Here is a 24,629-nt window from a genome sequence, read left to right on the forward strand (position 1 = left end):
CAACTCCATTTTAAAAACTGTGGTTTGAAACCTGTAGTCTGACCAGGCACACCCACAGAGCCCTCCAGTAAGGCCTCAAACAAGTTACTTCCCCTCACCCTGATAAATAGAGTAAAGCCCCAGGAAGGCTGTCCTTGCCTAATAAGAGGGAAAGGCAAGAAGATCAGGGTGGAGACCACCAGACAAGATGTTTCTGGCCCCAGGGTAAATGATGTCACTGAGAAATCCAGTGGTAGGTAATAAGGATTTAAAGGGGGGTCAAAAACCCCTAAGATTCAATATAAATGATAGAGCAAATGAACAGGGATTCAGGGATCCCAAACAAGGATATACTCAAGCAGGAGAGCCTGACGAGGACCTGACATTCCCATCACTTGTCATGGCTCCTGATCCTCTGTGTGCGTGATCCTCACTGCTCTCAAACTCTACCACCTGTCTGGACCTTGGTGAGAGCCGCAACTTCTCCCCAGACCCTCTCCTCAACCAGTGGTCCACTCCACGCCAGAAAAAGCTGGCCTTGGTTCCGGACCTGATCACTGCAGTCTGAGTGTGCATCTACTGGACATAAAGCTTAAGGTGTAAGACTTCTGATCTGACATTTGAACTTAGCCTGCAAAGGGAATGTCTGTCATTAGCCTGTAATGATTAAGTGTGTTTTGCAGTGCTTAGAATTAATCTAGAATTGTTTGCTGTGAATTAATTAATCTCTGCTGTCAATTGATTACAGTGCCTAGCATTAAGGACTGTCATTTTCTTGATTAAGAACCTATAGAGTGAAATTGTATTGAGTAATTTGAGTGAATAAAGCATTGAAAGGAGCAGAAGCACATGGACATTCTTTATTTCTCCCCTCGACTACATACATCGCAATTTTGCCTCCTCGAGACAGCGGGGTACTGGGGATTGAACTCAGGGGCACTCAACCACTGAGCCACATCCCCAGCCATTTTTTGAATTTTATTTAGAGACAAGGTCTCATTGAGTTGCTTAGTACCTATTGCTGAGGCTGGCTTTGAATTCTAGATCCTTCTGCCTCAGCCTCCTGAGCCACTGAGATTATGGGCATGCACCACCACGCCCGGCACAATATGGTTTTAAAAGGCTTCTATAGAAAATCATGAATTCTTAAAATGTGGTAAATATACACAATGGAATACTGAGCCTTAAAGAAGAATGAAATTATGGCATTTGCAGGTAAATGGATGGAGCTGGAGACTACCGTGCTAAATGAAATAAGCCAATCCCAAAAAACCAAAGGCCAAATGTTTTCTCTGACATGCACATTCTGATCCATAATGGAGGAGGGGGTGGGGTAGAAGGTGGCTAGGGAAGAATGGAGGAACTTTGGATTGGGCAGATGGGAATGAGGGGAGGGAAGGAGGTGTGGGGGTGGGAAGCATGGTGGAATGAGAGGGACATTATTACCCTAAGTACATGTATGACTGTACAAACGGTGTGACTCCGTGACAGCGAAATGAGAAGTTGTGCTCCATTTGTGTACGATGAGTTGACATGTGTTCTGCTGTCATATATAATTAATTAGAACAAATTTTTTTAAAAAATCATAAACTCTCGGGCTGGGGTTGTGGCTCAGTGGTAGAGCGCTCGCCTCACACATGCAAGACCCTGGGTTCGATCCTCAGCACCACATACAAAAATAAATAAGTGAAATAAAGGTGTTGTGTCCAACTACAACTAAAATAATAAATAAATAAATATTTTTTAAAAAATCATAAACTCTCACTTGTCCAAACAGAAACAAAAATAGAATGAGCATGATTTCCTAGGCACCCAACTATATACAGGACCTATGTGCCTGAAGAAAAACTGCTGTAATTGCAATAAAAAATTAGGATGAAAGGGTGTTAGAGATTAATGACAGATATACCTACTCATTGTATAATATTTTACAAATTGTATGTATCAAATAGTTAAGTAACACAAATGCACAATTTAAAATTAGAGAATTTAGAATGTAACAAACTTAAAAATGACAGAGCTTCAAAAATATATATAAGGAAAAATGTAGTTTCTCATTAAAATGTTGGAATTTATAATCCATTCAAAATAATCATCAAGGTCATATGCCATGGCATACACCTGTAATCTCACCAACTCAGGAGGCCAAGCTTCAGTAACTGAGCAAAATCCTCAGCAACTTAGTGAGACGCTCTCTCAAATAAAAAACAAAAAAATAATAACAAAATAATCGTCAATATAGTTATACATTAGTCAAATTAATGGCAAACTGGCTCTTATTGTGTAATATTGTAGAATAAGTAAAGAAAGTTGAATAGAAAAGTTTAAAGGGTAGCATAAATAAACTTACCTTTCAGATAAGCTTGGGAAGATTTAAATGAGTTAATCAATGAGGTAGCCATGGAAATAATTAAAGTAAGGAGAGCAAGCAGCAAGAAAACTCGGCCACATAGCATGATGAGATCTTTAATTCCTTTTAAAGAAACAAAAATTAAAATTAAACACACTTTTCTTGGTAAGAATAACAGAAGATTATTTGTATAAAAATAAAATTAAGTTATGCAACTGTCTTAGGATTTCTTCCAAATATTCTCCTTTGGGCACTAAAATTCATCATGGTTGTCATTACCAGAATAAATTTTCAGAAACTAATTCTAGATAAACGTCTTCTGGTATAATTATGGTGATCAGCTATATTATAAATATCATAATAATCAATAATGTATAAGTCATGCTTTCCTTTCTACCCAGGACACGGGTCACACACATGTAATCCCAGCAGCTCAGGAGGCTAAGGCAGGAAGACTGCAAATTCAAGGCCATCCTCAGCAATTTAGAAAGGCCCTATGTAACTTATCAAGACCATTTCAAAATAAAAAAATAAAAAGGGTGGGCTGGGGCTTTAGCTCAGTGGTAAAGCGCTTGCCTCGCATGTGTGAGGCACTAGGTTGGATCCTCAGCACCACATGAAAATAAATACACTTTATATTCATCTACAACTAAATAAATATTAATAAATAAATAAATAAAGGCTGGGGATATGGCTCAGTGGTTAAGCACCCCTGGGCTCAATCCTTGACACCAAAAAAAATAAAAAATAAAAAAGTTACTTGGCAGAGATTTGAATGAACCATGATACCAACATGATCAGGGCTCACAGTTTGTCTTAACTAAAGATTAAAGAAGGGGGCTGTGGTTGTGGCTCAGGGGTAGGGCGCTTGCCTAGCATGCGTGAGGCACTGGGTTCGATCCTCAGCACCACATACAAATAAAATGAAGATACTGTGTCTACCTAAAACTAAAATAAATAAATATTTTAAAAAAAGATTAAAGAAGGAATTACAAAAATGTATAGATATAGACTTAAATGTTTTATTTTTAACAGAAAACAGATGTTATTCCTTCTTTTATAAACTACAATTTAAAATTGTTTAGAGATCTTTTTTCTTTTCACATCACAGCTCCTCCAACTTTCGAGGGTAGTAACTATTGATTCAGATATTTGATGGAACACATAAATAAATCTGGGTTATCTCTGGCCATTACAAAAGCAATATAATACCTAGAGTACTATTACATAGAAAAATCATTGAGTTGTGGGATGTTTCATAATATGGAAGCAAAATGGATATATCACATAGGAACATGAAAAAAAATAGATTTGTGTGTACTACTTTCAAGTTAAAAATGTTTAAATAAAGGTTTATTTGGTACCTAAACTCTAGAAACCAAAAGCAGGGCACTTTGAAAGATAAGGAAGCAGTCTCAAAATATTTAGCTTAAGTACAAGTAAAATGTATTGGTAGGAAGTTGGAGATATAGCTCAGTGGTAGAGCATCCTAGGGTTCAATCCCTAGTACTGTAAAAGAAAATTTTAAAAAAGAATCCAAAGGAAACTACCAGTTCACAACAAAGGATTCTAGGAAAAAGTGTTAATTAAGTTAGTCAAATAAAAATTTCAGGAACTATGAGCTCCACCAGGAGCCCACTTGCAATTTCTGGAACTCTTAACCTAGCTTTATTAATTTAGACAATAAATTCTGAGAATATAAAAACAAATTAGATGTGGTTGCTACCCTCAAAAAGTATATTTCCCAGAGATCAGAGCTGATGGGGGAACAGGTCTCCTTTGATAAGCTAAGGGGTGTCCTTCTCATTGACTAGTGACTTAAATATCAGGGTAAAGTAGAAAGATTCTAAAGGAGCCGGGCATGGTAGCATATGCCTGTAATCCCAGTGACTCAGGAGGCCAAGGCAGAAGGATCTCAAGTTTGAGGCCAACCTCGGCAATTTAACAAGATGCCTTAAAGTAAAACACTAAAAGAACTCAGGACATGGCTCAGTAGTAAAACTAAATGCTGAAGGAATACAGGAATGACTGCTGTAAAGGCAAGGAAGCAGGTGAATTTTGCAATAAAAGATGAGTGTAAATTTCACTTCTCTGCATATCATCTGTGTAAAGGTCTTGATCTTTCAATACAGCTTGAGTAAGGAAGTCTTGTAAATTTTTTTAAAGTATTTTATTTCACTTCTTATTTCAAGCAACATTTTGGGCCCTGACTTCCAGAGGTGAGGAGGAAGTGTTGAAAAAGAATGGAGATATACAAGGATAATGAACTGAGTGTAAGAAAAGAGGCTGACATGTGAACTAATTATACCCAAAAAACAATTCCTGACTCTCCACACCCTTACAATTTTCCTTCCAGTTTTCTCTTCACCAACAGCACTACTACAAAATTCAAATGTCTGGACCCATGTTCTGTAGCCCAGCATTGGCAGGAAAGAAATCAGGTTTATTCAAGGCCAGCCCTGAAGAAGATACAGGGGGTAACTCCTTCAATCTCTAACATGCGGGGCTCAGGAGGGTGAAGGGTTGTTATGGTGAGATAAGGAAACAGGGAGGCTACAGGCTGTGTGGGTCCTTCCTCAATAAGGGTCAAAGCCTTATCACAATGGATTTTGACCTCTTGCAGTTAGTTACCAAGGCAGAGTGTTACAAAGACCATCAAAGTTCTCTGAATCTAAATAAAGTATTCAGGTGAGGCCTCTCCTCAGAATTTGGATTATTACAATAAGGCCTCTCCTTGGAATTTAGAACTCCAGGTAAAAAAGGAAGTAATGCCAAAGGATTAGGAAGGGAAGGTGAAAGTAATCCTGCTAGGACAACTTTCAGAAGGGGCTGCCCTGTTACAAATCCCCATGCAGGAGTCATGCTTGAATTCTTCCTTTCCCTCACTCCAAACATCAATTCATCAACAGAGTTGTTGATTCTACTTTGTCAATATCCCAAATCTTTCCAAATCTGTTACCCTGGTCCAGACCATCATCACGACTTACATCATCACGAGATATACAAGGATAATTTGCCTCACTGCTTTCAACTATAAGGTTCCTTTCAAAACATTCTCCACAGAGAGTCCACAATGACCTTTTCAAAATCTCTAAGAAGTCACTTATCTTCCCAGGGTCTCAGTTCCCTGGGGGCTTAGAGGCTCAGGGTTGTAGGGCAATCAACTAGATAACAGACTGCACTTAGTGATTGGCTTATCATTGGGGTTGAACAAATATTTTTATCTTGAGACTCCCACCGCCAACCCCAGTCCTTGATCTTGCCACAATGACCTTCATCTTTTTTCCTCCAATGTACCATAATCCTTTTGCCTGGAATATCCTCCCCCCTCGCCCCCCACTGGCTTTTCATGGGCATGGTTCTCCACCACATAAATAAAGCTCTACTTAAATTCCTAAGAAAGCTTTCATCCTATCAACCTGCTGGTGTCCTTCCCAGCACTCGTCACAGTTTTGAGTGTACAGAGCTCTGTCCCTTTAGGCCTCGCCTCTAGTCCCCTCCCTCCCCCACAAAACTTGGCCCAATCTGCAGGAAACGCGTTCCGGACTTAAGAGTCGGCTCAGGTCCACGGAGCCAGGCGCGGGGCAGTCTGGGAATCGTAGTCACCGCCGCCCGGAGGCGCCGCTGCCAGGAGGCGCCGCTGCCAGGAACCAGGTAATTCTACACAACATTCACGTGAAAATTTCCCAGCTGTGAGCGCCAAGCGGGGGAAGCCGACCTTACCTAAGTCCGGGATCCCACGCCGGAGCTCCAGACACAAAAGGGGGAGCGCAGCCAGCAAGAAAATGCCAACGACCCCTCGAGAAGCCATAGCGGCGGCCGCCCCGCGACCAGGAGCAGAGCCCGCCCCTTCCGGACGTGCCTTCTCAGGAGCGCGGAGTGGAGTCCTTCCTACCCAAGGAATTTGCTGGGGACCGACCCCGAGGCTGGCTCGCTGGTCAGCCTGAGCTAAGCCCCTCTGGTTTTGAACTCATAGTTCTTGTCTCAGAAGAAATACAGGTCAGCGCCCCATCACATGATGTCCAGGGTTCTTAGGGTGGTGGCCTTCTGGAGGCTGAGCAAGCTCGCGGTCTGTCTTGACTGTGTAGTCTAAAAAGAGCTCTTGAGAGTGAAATAAGATGAAGGGAAAGTGCAGGAGCAGTTGACCTTGTGAGGAAGTGGCCTGGCCCCTTACCTTTTGGTAGTAGGAGGTGATTGAGGGCTTTCAGATCCTCGCTTACTAAGCAACTTATCTCCCCAACAGTTCCTGCGGCTTCTTTTGAAGTGGGGCCTGGCACCAAATACCTGCCCATTCCCACACACCCTAATGCCTGATACTGTACACCTGCCACCCTTTCCTCTCCTTTTCAGTTTTGCCTTCTCGTGTTACTGTTAATGACTGAACCTTAGCCTCATTTTATGACCTCATTGCCATCCCGTGACTCACCTCTGGTGCTACTCTGAACCTACAGCTCAGTTAGGCTATGGAGGTCCTCCCAAACAACAAGATTTCATATTCAAAATTCCCTTTTCCAGCCGGGCATGGAGTGAATGGCTGTAATCCCAATGTGAGGCAAAAGGATAGCAAGTTCTAGGCCAGCCTGGACAACAGCGAAACCCTGTCTCAAATAAAATTTTTAAAGAGCTTTTAATTAGCTCACTTGTAGGGTGCCCCAGGTTTAATCCCACAACAACAACATAATTTCCCTTTTATGACCAATTCATCAACCTCCCACTCACCTTTCTATTTGTTTTGTAGTACCCAGATTGAACCCAGGGATGCTCTACCTCTGAGCTATATCCCCAAACTTTTCAAAAGCTCATCTTGAGATAGGGTCTTGCTAAATATCCAAGGATGTCCTCAAATTTGTAACTTTACTGCCTCAGCCTTTGTAGTGGCTGGGATTACAGGGCTAGCCACCATACCTGGCCTCACCCTTTGATTTTGTTCAAGTAACATTGAATGCCATGCCTTGCCTAGTACTATATAACTCAAGGAAGTTCAAATATGTGAGTTATTGAATATGTCCTCAAGAAACAGCTTAGCTAGGTGTGGTGGTGCCCATCCCCAGTACTGCAAAAAAGAAACAAACACAGAAACTTGATTTGGTGGGAAATATATCCCTGTAAACACAAAAATACAATACAGTACCTGTGTGCTCTGACAGGTTATGTACTACAGAACCATATGCTGTAGACTGGGGAAGCAGTTCATAAGCAGATATACCTAAAGTGTGCTTTAAAGGTTAGAAATTAGAAGTTAGGAATTTGGGCAGCAGGATCTTAAGAGAAAGCATGGGATTTCAAATTTAGGAAACAGTGCAGATGAACCACCAGTAATTAAAATATTGTGCAGTTTAAGCAAGTACTGTACCACTGAGCAATACCCCCAACCCCCTGTTGCTGCAGTTTAAAGATTGAATAGAAGTGCTTAGAGGTAGGTTGGAGCAAGGATCACAAAAACTGCTTTGTGTGAGAGGGCCAGATTTTTTTTTAAATATTTTTTTAGTTGTAGATGGGCACAATACCTTTATTTACTTTTATGTGTTGCTGAGGATCAAACCCAGTGCCTCACACACGCAAGGCGCACGCTCTACCACTAAGCCACAATCCCAGCCCCAAAACTACTTTGTGTATAGGCCAAGAACTTAGTCTGCAAAAAGGTGCAAAGCAGGGCTAGGGATGTGGCTCAGTGGTAGAACCCTTGCCTAGCATGCACAAGGCACTGGCTTTAGTCCCCTACAATGAAAAAAAATGTATATATAGTAAGTATGTAAGCACAATCTGAAACTAATAAGGAATTACAACATGGCTTACCAAGAAACCATACTGACTCACTCAGATGTTCCCATTGCTGTCTGTTTCTATCCAATGTCCATTATGCCTGAGGTCAGGGAAAGGGGTGAGTTCTACAGTTCTTACCAGCTTCATTTGGTATGATTTCCTCCTTCAGATATTTTTTTCTTCCTTGCTAACTTCCATCTTCTATTGATGATGACACAGAATTTTTATCTGGACCAAAAGGTGGAAGTTTACAACTACTCCAGATTTGCTTTGACTCTTACCATGTAACCACCACAACAAAAAGACTACCAGAGAACCTGATCAATACTTAAACTGAGTTTCTTAAGTGCAATTAAGGGAGAATGCTACTTTGATGTAATTTTGAGTAGTATCTCAGAGGATAGGTAAAAGATGTGTTTTGTTTTGTTTGTTTTTGTAAGGATTTAACCAAGGGGTGCTCTACCACTAAACTACACCCCAACCCTTTTTTTACATTTTTATTTTAATTTTATTTGAGACAGTCTCCATAAATTGCTGAAGCTCCAACCCCATCCCTTTTTATTCTAAGACAGGGTCTGGCTAAATTGCTGAGACTGGCTTTAATTTGCAATCATCCTGCCTCAGTCTCCTCAGTCCCTGGGATTACAGTTGTGAGCCACCACACCTGCCTATCAGGTTTTTTTTGTGGTATTGGAATTGAACCCAGGACCTCAAGCATGCTAGGCAAGTGCTCTACCACTGAGCTACATCTCTAGCCCCTCAGATATTTTCTCATAGAAAATTTGACTAACACCACCTCCCATTAGACCACCTCTCAGGACCACCATGCTAGGGATCAAGTTTCCAACACATGAACCTTTGGAGGAACACACTCAAGCCATATCAAAACCTTAGCATCTCTCAAACCCTCCATCTTTTCCTCAATCTTATTTTTGAAGCATTTCAAAGTTGAAAACATTAGTACAATTTCCCCCAAATACTTCAGTATGCATATGTCACATGCATATGTATGGGAGCCTAAAGGTCACCTCTGCCCATCTTAGTTCTTAGTTGATATACCTATAATACAAGACAAACTAACAAGAGAAGTATGAAGTTTATTAGTGTGGATAGTATACTCAATGACTTAGAACTCTGGCTTATGCTGGGAATTTTATCACAGTATTTGTTTTTGTGGTGCTGGGAACTGACACTGTTTTTATAATTTATGTATTCCCTTTTTGACCATATATTAAGTTTCCTACAAAGAATGTGGTTTTTTTTTTATTATTATTGTTTTGTTTTGTTTTGTTTGGCGGTGCTGGGGATGGGACCCATTCAAGTTAAGCACTCTACCAACTGAGCTATATCCCCAGCCCCATGTGTTTTCTTTTTTGAGGCAAGGTCTGGCTATGTTGCCCATGTTAGCCTCAACTTAGTGATTCTCCTGCTTTGGACTGTGACCAGCTTATTTTCACTTGAAGGGACAAAGACCTGAGGCAACTTTTGCTTCCTTTGAAAAACTCACTAACATGACAACAAAAAGATGTTAAGCCAGGTATGGTGGCACACACCTGTAATTCCAGCAACTCTGTAGTTGAAGTAAGTTCTTATCATTCTTTTTAGAATGTGCATGGATTTTTTTAATCACCCAAAGACAATTCCTTAAACAATTTAATCGAATGTGCCTTCTGATCATACTGCAGAAGAAGGACCAAAAGTTTGGGGCCAGCCTCAGCTATTTAAGCAAGGCCCTAATCAACTTAACAAGATAAAATAAAATTTTAAAGAGGCTGGGATATGTAGCTCAGTGATAAAGCACCCCTGGGTTCAATCCCCAGTACCAAAAAAAGATGTTAAAAGGTCCAAGCCCACAAGAATACAAGGAAGAAGAGAACAAAAACTGAGGGCTGGGGTTATGGCTCAGTGATACAGCACTTGCCTAGCATGCATGGGGCACTGGGTTTGATCCCCGGCAACACATAAAAATAAAACAAAATAAAATAAAGGTATTGTGTCCATCTACAACTAAAAAAAAATATTTTAAAAAAACAGAAACTAAAACTACAAAGGCAAAAAAAAAAAAAAAACTTGGAGGATAGATAACATGGAAAAATGGCAAAGACTTATCAGACTCATGAAAATAGAACCCAAATTAGCCATAGGTAAATGCTATACACTAAAATGATTACATGCAAAATCTTCAGAATACCAAGGAATTGGAAGCATCTCTGAAAATGAGTGCAGGTAAAGAGGGAGCTAAACCAAAGACAAATAGTTAGAGAAAGTCCATTTAAAATGTAGTATCCCAGAAACCCCTTAACTATATCTGTAAGACTGCTTCTCCTGATCCTCAGAAAAGATCTGAGATTTATTGGAAAAGGGAAAACAGAAGTCTCTATAAAGGAGACTATACAGGAGACATTTAAAAGCCTGACTATATTTGGGTTTGCTCTTTCATAGTCCCCTATACTTCTTTAGAGGACTTACCACAGTCTTTAATTTAAAGATGGGCACAATACCTTTATTTTATTTATTTTTATGTGATACTGAGGATCGAACCTATTGCCTTGACATGCTAGGCAAACACTCTACCTCTGAGCTATAACCACAGCTCAGCAATCTTACATAACAATTATGCAGTTTTTACTTAAATATTGTTCTTCTCTACTACACTGTTAGGCTCATGAAGGCAGGGATATGTTTGTTCAGTTACTACTGTATTTTTAGTACCTTATAGAGTCATTTGCAAAAATAGTTAAGTAGACTGGCACAGTGGTGCACACCTGTAACCTCAGTGACTCAGGAGGCTGAGGCAGGAGGATTGTAAGTTGAAAGCCAGCTTCAGCAATTATGAAAGCCCTGTCTCAAAATAAAAAATTTTAAAATGGGTTGGGGTTGGGGCTCAGTGGCTAAGCACCCCTGAGTTCAATCCCCAGTATAAAAAAAAAGTTTTACAGTAGATATTTTTGAATGAATGGATATATATATCCTAAGTAGCTAAATAGCTGAGATTACAAGTGTGCATCACTATGTCTGACCCAATTTCACTCCTTAACTCTAGGATCTATTCTTTCTTATCTGTTCTCCATACTGCCACAAATTACCTTTGCCTCCTATACTTCCAGTTTCACCTTCTGCAGTTCACTTCAGATTCCCAAGGAAAAACATCTTTGAGAAATCTCCAGTGTTCCTTATTATCTGTGGATTAAAATATAAACACCACATTCTGGTTACAACCAAGGCTTTCCAGTACTCTATCTCTTATTACCCCCTTTCAGCTACCTACTGTCCACTCAATCTACACTACACTGCTTACTATTTCCAATTCTTGCTGGTTCATTTCCTCATCCTTTAAATTATCATTCTCTTTGACTTGCTTATCTCCTTTTTGTCAGCCTCAGTTTTTTATATGTGAATACTAGTGATGTGAAGATTACCAGGCCAATTAACTCAAGCTGATTCTTAAAATTTTCTGAAGTGATTTCTGGGTACAATAAAAATAGGCTCACATCTGGGCTTGGTGGTACATGTCTGTAATCACAGCAATTTAGGAGGCTGAGGCTGGAGGATCACAAGTTCTAGGCCAGCCTCAGCAAATTAGTGAGACTTTAAGCAACTTGGTCAGACCCCATCTCAAAATTAAAAATTTACAAGGGCTGGGGATCCAGCTCAGAGGTAAAGTGACCCTAGGTTCAATGCCCAGTACCAAAAATTAAAATAAATAAAAGGTTTGGAGATGAACCTCAGTGTCACAATGCCCCTGGGTTCAATCCCCAGTTCAGCAAAACAGAACAAAACAGCCTCCCGATTTCATGAAGAAACTGACTCTTAGGTTAAGGGGCTAAGAGTACCTGTGATGGGATGTGAATCTAAATTTCTCTGACTCAGAATCTATTCCTAAATACTTCAGTATATCTCTTATGAACAATAATATTCTCTCATGTAACTACAGTACAGTTATCAAACTCAGTTTTGTTTGTTTGTTTGTTTGTTTTTTATTTTAGTACCAGCTAGTGAACCCAGGGACATTTAAACCTGAGTCACATCCCCAGCCCTTTTTAATATTTTTTTTAAGAGACAAGGTCTTGGACTGGGATTGTGGCTCAGTGGTGGAGCACTCGCCTAGCATGCACAAGGCACTGGGTTCGATCCTCAGCACCACATAAATGTAAAATGGAGATGTTGTATCCACCTAAAACTTAAGAATAAATATTAAAAAAAAAAAGAGACAAGGTCTTACTAAGTTGCTGAGGCTGGCTTTGAACTCATGATCCTCCTGCCTTAGCCTCCCTAATCCTGGGGATTACAGGCGTGTGTCACTGCACCCCTGTGAACTCAGGAGGTTTCAACATTGATACAGCACCCTTTTATGTTATTATATACCATATTCATATTTCACCAATTGCCCTTTATAGCAAATCTCTCCCAATGGAGAATCCCATCCAAGATCAATCCTTGCCTTTATTTCTATTTCTTCGATTTTTAAAATCTGGAATTATTCCTTAATCTTGCTTTGTTTTCAGAACATTAATCATTTTTAAAGAGTGCTGAAGAATAATGGCTAATTGTAAAATTCCTCTCAAATTGGGTTTTTCAAATGTTGCCTCATGATTAGATTCAAGTTGTGGACTTTTAAATTTTACTCCCCAGTAATGGAGGCTGCACTCAGGATCTCATAAAATAGGCAACTGCTTTCAATCAGCGAGCTCCATCCCCACCCCTTTTTATTTTATTTTAAAATTTATTTTTTTGTGTGGTACTATGGATTGAACCCAGGGCTTCAAACATGCTAGATAACTGCTATACCACTGAGCCCTTCTTAAATTTTTTATTTTTTGTCACTGAATTGCCCAGACTGGCTTTGAACTTGTGATCCTCCTGTCACAACTTCCCAAAGTCACTGGCCTGTGCCACTTCAAAATTACTACATAATTTTTTTTGTGTGTGTGTGTGTGTGTGGTGCTGGCGTGTGAACCCAGGGCCTTGTGCATGGGAGGCAAGCACTCTACAACTGAGCTATATCCCCAGTCCCAAATGTATACTTTTATTGAAGCACATTATGAGGCATACAATGATAACTCATTTTTAGCAAAATTGAATTTTAACCATATGGACAATTGTGGTGTGGTGCCTGCCTGTTTTGTTTTTGGTGTTACTGTGAATTGAAACAAGGGCCTCACACATACTAGGCAAGCACTCTACCACTGAGCTGTATCCCCAGCCCCATCCTTACTGTAAAGTTGCCTTTTTTCTCTTTGTGACCAACAATCAATTTGTAGGGGTATATTCTGAAATTATATAATATTTTCCCTACCAAACTTTCACCTCATGGTACCACAGAGCCACATCCTCAAGTCCTTTTTGAGACAGGGTCCCTCCAAGCTGCCAAGGGTGACTTAACTTTCTATCCTCCTGCCTCAACTTTCCTAACAGGCATGCCCCAACTTCCTTCTTCATTTTTTTTTTTTTTGTACCAGGGATTGAATTCAGGGACACTTATTCACTGAGCCACATCCCTAGACCTTTTTGTATTTTTTATTTAGAGACAGGGCCTTGCTGAGTTGCTTAGTGCCTTACTTTTTGCTAATGCTGGCTTTGAACTCACAATCCTCCTGTTTTAGCCTCCTGAGCCTCTGGGATTACAGGAGCCTCTGGGATTACAGGTGTGTGCCACCCTCAAGGCCATTCTACATTTTTTTTTTTTTTTAATGTGATAAAGTTTTCCCTTTTCTCCAGGTTTTGTTGTTGTTGTTGTTGGTTTTGGTACTGGGGCTTGAATCCAGGAAATTTGCCATTGAGTTATGTCATTATTTATTTGCTACTGGAGATTGAAAATAGGGGTGCTTTACCACTGAACTATCTCCCCAGCCCTTTCTATTGAGACAGTGTCCTGCAAAGTTGCCAAGGCTGACCTTGGATTTACTGGGATTACAGGAGTGCGCTCTATATTACTTTTTAATTAGGGGGAAAAATGCTTTAAAAATTTGGAATCATTGTAATGGGGTGCAGTTTATTCCCAATTCCCCTATTATCTTGGCCTTCATTTTTTTGCCGCCAGAGCTGTCAGCCTTGACCTGTATAGTGTCCTTATGGGCGACTGGTCTGGATCTTGGCTTATTATGACACAAATTCAACCCTGGTTACAACTCTTTGGGGCAGTTAGTACTTCCAGATATTCCAAAAGAATACCCCAGTCTCTATAGCTTGGGAGATATTGTGTCTTCCATCTTGATTCCATCTTTATTCTTCCGTGGAAGAACATTGTTACTGTGATTCAATCCATTATTTCAAGTTTCTTAAATTAAATGTGCTTAAGAATCACTTGAAGATTAAGCTGGCTTTGAATTATCACTGAGCTGGGTACAGTGATACAAGCCTGCAATCCCAGCGACTCAGGAGGCTGAGATAGGTGGATGGCAAATCAGAGGATACCTTCAGTAATTCAGCGAGACCCTGTATCAAAAAAGATTTTTTTTTTTTTTTTTTTTTAGGGGTTGGAGATGTAGTCAAAACTCCCTGGATTCAATCCCCAGTACCAAAAAAGAATAGAATCACACCGGAAGGAGGAGACCCTGGTTTAAAATGTAAATTCCCAACCCTTGGTCAGGGCCCAGAAATCGTCAACCCAGGTGGTCTCCGGAACAAACTTTGAGAAACTTAACCTCTGCAATAAGAGGGCAAATTTCTCTAGCTCCAGAAGATGGGTGAAACAGGAGACGTCGTGATGCTTCTCCGCCTCACCCCAGGCGCCTTCAAATGCCTGCCTCCGGCCAGTGCCGCCCGGGAGCCAGGAGCTCAGGCGTTCGGGTGAAGGGCCAGGACAAAGAAAGCCCGTGGCTCCTCGCAGGGGCAGGCGCCGCTCGCCGTCACTGCAGGGGGACCGAGAGGCTGCCCCGGACGCGGCGGCGAGCCCCAACTCCCAGCGCCTGCCCCTCCTCCGCCCGCTCCCGCGCAGCGGCCGGCTGCTTAGTCACGATGAGGCTGCGCTTGCCGGCGGCCCAAGCCCCCTCCCCCCGGGGCCCGCCTCTGGGTTGCTCTCCCTCCCTGTGCCACTTCCGTGTGGATGGCCCTACTGCCCCGCACGCTGAGCGCGAGCGCGGGGCCGAGCTGGCTGCGGGCGGCGTGCGCCTTCCACGGCTTCCCGCTGCCTCCGCCCGGACCCGCCGGCGCCCTGCGCACCCTCTCCCAAGCCATGGCGTGTAAGCAGGAGCCTCAGCTGCAGTGTCCGCCGCCCGCTGCGGTGGCCTGCTACGACTACCTGGTGATCGGGGGCGGCTCCGGCGGGCTGGCCAGCGCACGCCGGGCAGCCGAACTCGGCGCCAGGGCCGCGGTGGTGGAGAGCCACAAACTGGGCGGCACTTGCGTGAGTATCGCGGCCTTTTGGACGCTGCTACTAGCACCTTGGGCTTGCAGCGTTGTATTCGCTACTCCTGTTAGTCCTCGCACCTACAGGAGTAAACTGTGACCTTGCTTACTGGGAACCCCTTTGTCCCGGCCCGGAGGGCGGCCCCCAGCGCCGCGCTTTCGCACGCTGTTTCTAAGGCCAGACCCTAGCAGGTGGAGATAAGTGTAAAGGAGCTTCTCTGCGGTCCCTAATGCTGGGTCAGCGCGTGCTTCCGCACAGGTGCAATATTAACGAAACCCGTAGCTTATTAAATCTAATATAACTTATTTGCATCCTCCCTCCTTCAGGTGGGAGAGTATTGCGTTCCATGCTTATGCACCTGAAAGGATTCATGAAACCCAAGACTGCATCTGGAAAAATTGAAAGTGGCCTGTGGAGGCGGGTAACCTCGAGGAATGTTGATCCTGATCCTTTCCCATCTATTTCAAGGGCATAATTTATAGCAGCCGTTTAATCTTGGTTGCACATTCAAATCACCTAAGGAGTTCAGAGTTCTGCGTGGATTCCCATCCCAGGACTTGTAGCTTAATTGTTCTGAAGTGTAGCCTCGGTTTGGGGAGTTTCAGAAGCTCTGCGGGTCATTTGAGTTTTAGCCAATGCTGAGAACTACAGACTACCTTGATAAAAGGCTTTGAAGTCATTGATAGGTGATCTCTCAGATTTTTGTTCTTGTCTATTTGGGGTAGATTTAAACCCCCCACCCCAGTGGTTGTATATTCCTTTTTATTATTTTTTTTTACACAATACCTTTATTTTATTTAATTTTTTAATGTGGGACTGAGGATCGAACCCAGGGCCTTGCACGTGCTAGGCGAGTGCTCTACCGCTGAGCCATAATCCCCGCCTCCGTGGTTGTAAATTCTGAGATTTAAAAACTACTTGTAAATTTTGAACGTGAGTTTTGTACCCTTGCTATTAGTATGACCTTTTTTTAATCAAAATATTTGGGTGAGGTACTTGCTTTTGACTTTTAAAATGATGAATCCAAGACTAAGCTGGGATTTGGGAATAGTTCTCTAAATTCCTTTTAAGACTGATGTTTAAATTATACTAAATTGGAAATTCCTTAGGGACAGGGATGGGTTCCTGTGTTTGTATGCCTTTCATTATCTTAACAAAGTACCTTGCTGAATAACCATTTGTGAAATGAATGGAACTAGTGGTGAGTAGCTATGAAAGGCTGACTGTATTGTTAAGTGCTCAAGTTCAAAGGGGAAAAGGGGATTAGGAGAAAGGAAAAATCTCTGTTAATTATTGCCATGCACTTTGACACTTTAGTGCAGAAAGACCAGAACTCTGTCTGTGGAGAAGGCCGATTGAGGGATGTCACTTGAAGTTCCCCAGTTTTCATTTCAACTAGTAATAGTACTTGATCCCTCTCACCTGATCTCTCTCACCTTATGCACTGCCTTACATTTTTCTGTTTTCCTTCTTCCTTGTTTATATCCGTATCATTGTGGCATGTGCTGTCATTGCTGGTTCTTCTGGTATTAATCAAGAAGGGGCTGACCCATTTTTAGATTCTTTAGGAATGTGAATACACTGAGAGATAACCACTTTGGAGGAAAGCAAAGGACCATCAGCCTTTTATTTTCTGCCTTGTTGAGTGCCTGACCTTGCTCAACTCATCCTCCTATAGCAGCTTATATTTCCATCTGACCGTTGACATCTTTGGGAAGTCATCTAGTTAGTAATTTTTAATGATGTTACATTAGGGCTTTTTTTTTTCTTCTTCTTTTTTTTTTGGTAATGGGGATTGAACTCAGGGGCATTTAACCGCTGAGTCACATCCCCAGCTCTATTTTGTATTTTATTTAGAGACAGTGTCTCACTGAGTTGTTCAGATCCTCACTTTTGCTGAGGCTGACTTTGAACTCGTGATCCTCCTGCTTCAGCCTCCTGAGCTACAGGCATTACAGGTGTGTGCCACCAGGCCTGACTAGACCTTTTCTCAGACTAACTTTTGGTTTTGAATTACAAGGAAGGGTGTAGGTGATAGTGAATATTTGAGAAGATAGAACCAATAGGTAGATATGGGTTTAGATTCCTTCAAGCATTACACTTATGTGGGCTATACACAGTTACAGTAATAAACTACTATGGGCAGTGATTTCCAATCAGGTGTAGGGAGAATTGAGGTTTTCTGTTCATGTATTTGTTCATGTATTCATTTCTTAGATTGATGAAGACAAAGAAAAAAGATGGATTTATAAGACAAAGATCCCTTCAGGGAATTTACCGTATGGTGGGGAACACCAAATGTAGACAGTCAACTGCAAAGTGGGGTGGCCTTGTCTTAACTGCTGCAAGTTATAACCAATTAAAGTAGTTAAGAAAGGAGATGGAATTCTCACTTCTGCCTGGGAAGATTTCTGGAAGGAGACAGTATCTTTCTGAAGATTCAAGAATGAGTATTATTCTTGGACTTGGAAGGGTCTGGGGTTAAAGACATAGCAGGGTATGTTGTATAATTGAATTTGGAGCAAATGTTGTCTTTTACTCTAATAGATCCAAGAGATGGGAGCTGATGGATAGGTATTAATTTAAAAAAAAAAAAATTTTTTTTTTTTTAAAAAAGGTGGATTTTCTGGAAGTAGTCAACGGTGAAAGGGTTTGAACAAGAGAGTGGCACAAATGGTCTCATGGTAAATGATATTATTAAGAAATATCCCAGATAGAAATTTTTTTAAGATTGATTCTCCAGCTAGTTCCTTCCTAAATAAAATTCATTACTATAATTTTAAAGCTTGGTAAATTTTTATTTTTAAATTGTTTTTACAGTGCTAGGGATTAAACACAGGTCCTTGGCTCTACCACTAAGCAACACCCCCCACCCCCAAGCAGTGGTTATTTCTATTTATCAGAATTGTTTGTTTCTAACTGTTTTATTCTTGATCATTCATTTAGCCAACATTTTTTGTTTTTTAATCGTACTGGGGATTGAACCACGGATAATTTCCCATTGAACTACATCCTCAGTCCTTCTTATTTTTTATTTTGAGACAGGGTCTCTCGCTTAAGTTGCTGAGGGCCTTGCAGGGTTGCTGAGGCTGGTCAAAGTTGAAATCCTCCTGCCTCAGCCTCCTAAGTCACTGGGGTTATAGGTGTGCACCATCACACCCAAGAACAATATTTTAATAAAACATAGAAAGCATATAATGCAAGTAAAGATAGGTCTTTGAATACATCTAGCTTTATTAAAGATTGGATTTACATATACCCTTATTGAAATGTGAGAGGTATTGTTTTGTCCAACATCTTCACTTTGCTAAGGAACACATATTAACTAAAATGTGGTTGAAAATAAAAATTAGTTTTGTCACCAGAGAGGGTACTTGACAGATGTTGCAGAAAAGAATTTCAAGATGTGTCAGAGGCACAAGTAGAGATTTATTTAAGACTTTCTCTAGCAGTGATTATTTCTATTTAGCCCAAGTACAGATTTATTTATTTATTTTGGAAGCAAATTTACATTCAAGGGAGAATGCAGCCTCTCTCAAGAGTAGAATGCACTTTTGGGGGTCTCAGATGCTTTTTTTTTTTTTTTTTTTTGGTGCTGGGGATTGAACCCGGGCCTTGTGCATGTGAGGCAAACTGAGCCGTATCCTCAGCCCCTTCAAAAGCTTTGAAAGGAAACTTTGTGAGGGGTAGATATGGGAAGATATGTGGAAATGCCATCAGGCTGGTCATTATAAGACAGTTCATGGTGATCAGTCAGTGCTCAGGATCTTTGATGTTGTCTCCATTAAATTATCTAAAAATACATGTGTTAGTACAGTGCACAGGACCATTTTCATTTTTTAAAAAATTTTATATTTTATTTAGAAACAGGGTCTCACTGAGTTGCCTAGGGACTTACTAAGTTGCCAAGTCTGGCTTTTTTGAACTTACTAGCCTCCTGTCTCAGCCTTCTGTGCTGTTGGGATTGCTGGTATGTGCCACTATGCCTGGCTACATTTTTTTTTTTTTTTTGAGACAGGGTCTCGCTAAGTTGTTTAGGACCTCGATAAGTTGCTGAGGCTGGCTTCAAACTTAGGATCCTCCTGCCTCAGCCTCTGGAATGGCTGGGGTTACAGGTGTATGCCACTACACCTGGCTGTCCTTATTTTTCTGGATCAAGCAAAAAGTGTGGTTGTTATGGGTATAGTGGCACACACATGTAATCTTAGCAGTTTTGGGAGACTGAGACAGGGGGAATGCAAGTTCAAGTCCAGCCTGGGTAATTTAGCAAGATCCCATGTTAAAAAATTAAAAGGGCTGAGGATGTGTAGCTCAGTGGTAGAACACCCCTGGATTCAATTCCCAGTACCCTTCAACACACACACACATACACACACAAAATGTGGCTGGCGGGGCACAGTGGCACACACCTGTAATCCAAGCAACTCAGGAGACTGAGTCAGGAGGATCACAAATTTGAGGCAAGCCTCAGCAATTTAGCAAGACCTCAGCAACTTAGACCCTGGCTCAAAAAACAATCCCCCCACCCTCCCAAAAAAGAGTATGGTTATATGTATTAGGATACATGTTAAATATGGGAAACTGAAAGATATCATCTGTTTTTTTTTCTAGAATTCCACTACCAATTAACTTATTTTTGAGGACAGGAAAAAAATATGTGAGATGATCTATGAATTCAGTTTTCTTTTTTTTTTTTTTGAAGGAGAGAGAATTTTTATTTATTTTTTAGTTCTCGGTGGACACAACATCCTTGTTGTATGCAGTGCTGAGGATTGAACCCGGGCCTCATGCATGCCAGGCAAGCGTGCCACCGCTTGAGCCACATCCCCAGCCCTTGAATTCAGTTTTCAAGTTTCCAAAAAGTGAAACCTAATGCTTCTCTTATGATCACATGAAGACCAAAGAGCAATGCAGAGCTTGCCCAAAGGTGAAGTAGAACCTCTGGGAGCTTATCTTTGAGGCTGTTCTCTGCCCACGCAGACTTTGGGAGAGTCAGCTTGGGGAAAAGCCCTCTCTGATTTATTGCTCCTTTGCTGCAGGGCCATAGGAGCACATGCTTCTGTATTCTTGCGAAATATACTGATTTTGAGATAAAGAATAGCTGGATTCCTGTAGGACGGCCAGTAGTTCTCACCTGTGAGAGTAAGGGATGATGGAGGCACAGAGCCTTCTGATTACTAAGTTGTTGTGAACTGCGCTGTGCAGCTCCTACTAGAGAAGACTACAGAATGGGGGTAGGGGCATCAAAGAGGGCTGAGAAATGAGCTGCTCATTGGATTATGGTTCATTTAGGCTGCAAGCAATTCCTTAGCAATATGCAAGGCATAATTGAACTTGAAGGTCGTAGTGTCTACTTTGTTATTGTGACATCTCCCCTCCATAAGGCTGAATATACATTTCTAAATGTAACATCCTAAAAGGACCTCAGTTTATTTATTTTTATTTTTATTTCTTTGGTACAAGGGATTGAATCCAGAGGAACTTTGCCACTGAGCCACATCTCCAGCCCTTTTTTGTATTTTATTTAGAGACAGGGTCTCACTGAGTTGCTTAGGGCCTCACCAAATTGCTGAGGCTGGCTTTGAACTCACAGTCCTCCTGCCTCAGCCTCCCTAGCCACTGGGATTACAGGCATGTGCCACCACACCCACCCCTTTTTGAGATAGAGTCTATCTAAGTTGCTTAGGCCTTGCTCAATTGCTGAAGCTGGCCTCAAACTTGCAGTCATCCTTCTTCACTGTGCCCTGCTAGACCTCAGTTTAAAGTAATGCTGTCCATCAGTTCCTTCAGGATTGACAGGTGTCCCTTAAAATCTGAAAGTTACCCTAATTTGTTTTGTGGGTTTAGAATTCCATAAGTGGAATCCAGCTGTATTCATAAGTGTTAAGTAAAGGAGTGATCATAAGGATGGAGAAGTTGGAGTAGGCAACACCTATTGTTAAACTTTGGCTGATTTACCTTACTGTTTACTTTTTTGCACAGATTTAGTGAAATATTTCTTTGCAGTCTGCCTCAGAACCCTTTTAAAACTCTCAGGTCCAGAAAAAGAAAGATTACTTCTGAATCTCTCAATGTCTACATCTTTCATAAAACATGTTTGGAAAAGAGTGAAATTGAAGAAATTATATGGAAATACTAGTAACTGTTTTCATTCAGAAGTGGATCCAGTCATCATTATTTTTCTTTCTTTTTTTTTTTTTTTTTTTTTGGTGGTAGTGGGAACTGCACCCATTAGTGCTCTACCTTAGCCCTTATTTATTTATTTATTTATGTTTTGTTCTTTTTGGTACCAGAGATGGACTACAGGGGCTCTTAACCACTGAGTCACATCCCCAGCCCTTTTTTTTTTTACTTTGAGACAGGTAAAGTGCTTAGGATTTTGCTAAGTTGGCTGAGGCTGACTATACTTGTGATCCTCCTGCCTCAGCCTCCTGAATTGCAGGCATTATAGGTGTGCACCACTGTGCCCAGCTCCAGTCAGTCACTATTAATAACCATTTATTCACCATTTATTGCAACATAAGACATTAATTAGGATGTGGGATCCCAGATTCTTTCTTTTTTGGGAGATGGGGGGCAGGAGATAACAGGACAGATATCATTATAGTGGGTATCAGACATTCCAGAATGCTAAGAGCCAAGTATATGATGCATGGCATTTTTGGTCGAAAGCTAGCCATTGAGATGATATGATTATGTTAAGATTTGCATTCATATGGATATTGGACTCCTGCTGTGCACCTAGGCCGGCTAAGGGACTCCTGGAGAGTTCCCATTGGTTGGGGAAGTACAGTAGGAGAGAGTTCCGGGGGAGGAGCTCTCTCTGCGGTCGGAGAGGAGGCCGCGTGGGTGGAAAAAATCTTCCCGGGCACGTACCGGACATTGGCGGCAGTTTCAAAAAATAAAGTTTGTTCCTGCTTGAGTGGCTTGTGATTTTGTGCCCAGCCAGACTGCGGCACCAGAAGAGTTTGATTTCACCAATTTCTTTCTGGGTCCTCCTGGATGCCCCAGAGTTGCAGAGTTGATGATTCCTGGGAGGTTCAGTTTAATATCATGTTTTGCTAGTGAATGAAGTATTGAGCAAAACCAATTTTAGCTCCTACCTTTGTTAATGAATCAGTTCATTTTCCTTTTTTTTTTTTTTTAATCATTGCTGGGGATTGAACCCAGGGCCTCATGCTAGGGAAATGCTCTACCACTGAGCCATATCCCCAGCCAAGCTAGGGATCATCCCTTTTGATCACCAGTATATTCCAAGCCCTTAGAACAGTTCTTGCACATAATAGGTACTCAATATATAGTTGTAGAAAAAAATGAGTTGATGGGTCACTAGTACTTTGCTTCATAATTGATAACTGGTCCTTCTTTTTAGGTACTGGGGATTGAACCCAGGAGCACTTTATCATTGAGCTATATCCCAACCCTTCTTTTTTTTTTTTTTAGTTTGAGACAAGGTCTTTATAAGTTGCTGAGGCTGGTCTAAAATCCATGAGCCTCCTGTTTCAGCCTTCCTGGTTGCTGAGATTACAGGTGTGCATCACTGCAATGAGCAATTTTCTAATAGTAGCCTGCAACTAGATTTTAGGTTGTAAAGAAGGAAGACAGGAGAAAACTAGAGGCAACTCTGGTGAGGTTTGGAAAATAGAAAGCAGGAAGGAAATTCACTTCTGAGCACAGGAAACATGTGTGGCAGGTTTGATTATAAATTAATTTATTATTCTTTGCACCAGAGTGAGCGATGTGAAAATTTCCCTATCTAGGCAAAATTGAAAGTCAGCATGCCAGCCTAGGAAAGAGAGTGAATTCCCTGAATTTTGCTACTTGCGCATGTTCTATTCGTACTTGGAAGGTCTGTGTCCTCACTGGGATTCAGTGCTGGTGTGTTCATTGCACAGAAGGATTCTGGGATCTTCCTATAGCTTTTTGTTGGTTAATGCCTGGTGAATGGAGGTTTCATGAGGTGCTATATGCCTGGGGAGGGGGTTTATCAGCTTTTTGCACCGCTGGGAAGCCAAGGCCCTGAAAACCCAGTTCCCCAGTCTGGGAGGTAAACTCCTGGCAAAACTTGGTCTGTATCAGATAGGGAGAACTCTTTATTGCCTCTCTTCCATGTCTTGTGTGCAATGTGGGAAGTCAGCAGGCTGCAACAAGTATAATTCAGTTTCATTGTCATCATCAGATATATCATAAATTAGAGATCAATGCTTTACATAATCTCTAAACTCAAGACTTTTGTAATATAAGTGTTGCCATTCCCATTTTATGGAATAGGAAGCCACTCAGATTTAGAAACTTATCTACCTACAGTCATTGAGTGGGAGAGCTCAGAGTCAGACTACCTGATGAATTCAAGGCCTTGCTTTCTGACAACCTCATGCACACATCAACTAGAGAAGGGGGAAAGCAATAGGGAGGCGCATTGGGAAGGCATGAACATGACTGGACATAGCTCTTTATCCTGGCTTCCCTGCTGTGAAGGTAATTAAATGTGCTTTTCAGGGTTGGGGATATAGCTTATTTGGTTGCCTTGCATCATCACACAACCCCGGGTTCAATCCCCAGCACCACAAAAGAAAAATATATTTGAGCCAGGCACAGTGGTACATGCCTGTAATCCCAGCGGCTTGGGAGGTTGAGGCAGGAGGATCTGGAGTTTAAGCCAGTCTCACAACTGCAAGGCACTAAGCAACTTAGTGAGACCCTGTCTTTAAATTTTAAAAAAAGTACAAAATAGGGTTTGGGATGTGGCTCAGTGGTTGATTGCCCCTGGGTTCAATCCCCAGTACCTACCCCTACAAAAAATATGCTTTTCATTTCTTAAAGTTAAAGAGGCAGCTTATGTCCTGTTGCCATGGGAGTTTAACTTGGTCTCTAAAGCCAGCAGAAACCCTATTTCCAGGAGTTGCCAAAGTAGGACCAGTGGCATTTCATGGTCTTGGCCTTCCTTTCAGCCATATCCCCAGGACTTGAAGTGTGCCAAGCTGGAGCACAGATTGTGTGATCCAGCAAGGTCATGGTTTTCCACCACCCTTTTCAGATTTCTGACCCAGTGCTCTGTGGTTTCAGGGAATGGAGTGATTCTTCTGCTGACCCTGTAGTTAGTATCTTGGGTAAGCTCAGGGTCTTTCTGGTTAGAACTGTAGACTTCAGGGGAGCAGTGCTTTTCCATGCATAATGCCTGGCAGAAGT

General features: G+C 41.6%; 2 protein-coding genes across 10 annotated transcripts in view; one reads left to right on the top strand and one right to left on the bottom strand.

Annotated features, from left to right (window-relative positions):
- Positions 1-6,233, bottom strand: part of Ubxn8 (UBX domain protein 8) — a 136,666-nt gene extending 130,433 nt beyond the window's left edge. For 2 of the 7 annotated variants that reach the window (XM_071610242.1, XM_071610241.1), the window contains exons 1-2: positions 6,053-6,233; positions 2,330-2,452 (exon numbers count right to left, since the gene is read on the bottom strand). In XM_071610242.1, the coding sequence (XP_071466343.1) occupies positions 2,330-2,452; positions 6,053-6,140 (211 nt within the window). In that variant the 5' untranslated portion in view covers positions 6,141-6,233. Of the gene's footprint in view, positions 1-2,329; positions 2,453-6,052 lie in introns of those variants that run through there. The other 5 variants (XM_071610243.1, XR_011707122.1, XR_011707124.1 and 2 more) reach the window with 5 other exon arrangements.
- The window catches only part of Gsr (glutathione-disulfide reductase), a 57,301-nt gene continuing 38,613 nt past the window's right edge, over positions 5,942-24,629 (top strand). Inside the window, exon 1 of one of the 3 annotated variants that reach the window (XM_071610240.1) lies at positions 5,942-5,983. Coding sequence is in view for 1 of the 3 variants with exons in the window: in XM_027939345.2 (XP_027795146.2) it covers positions 15,138-15,437 (300 nt within the window). In the remaining 2 variants the exon portion in view is untranslated. Of the gene's footprint in view, positions 5,984-6,187; positions 6,329-15,122; positions 15,438-24,629 lie in introns of those variants that run through there. The other 2 variants (XM_071610239.1, XM_027939345.2) reach the window with 2 other exon arrangements.

The sequence above is a fragment of the Marmota flaviventris genome, chromosome 3 (genome assembly GCF_047511675.1).
Source record: "Marmota flaviventris isolate mMarFla1 chromosome 3, mMarFla1.hap1, whole genome shotgun sequence".
NCBI classification, from domain to species: Eukaryota; Metazoa; Chordata; class Mammalia; order Rodentia; family Sciuridae; genus Marmota; species Marmota flaviventris.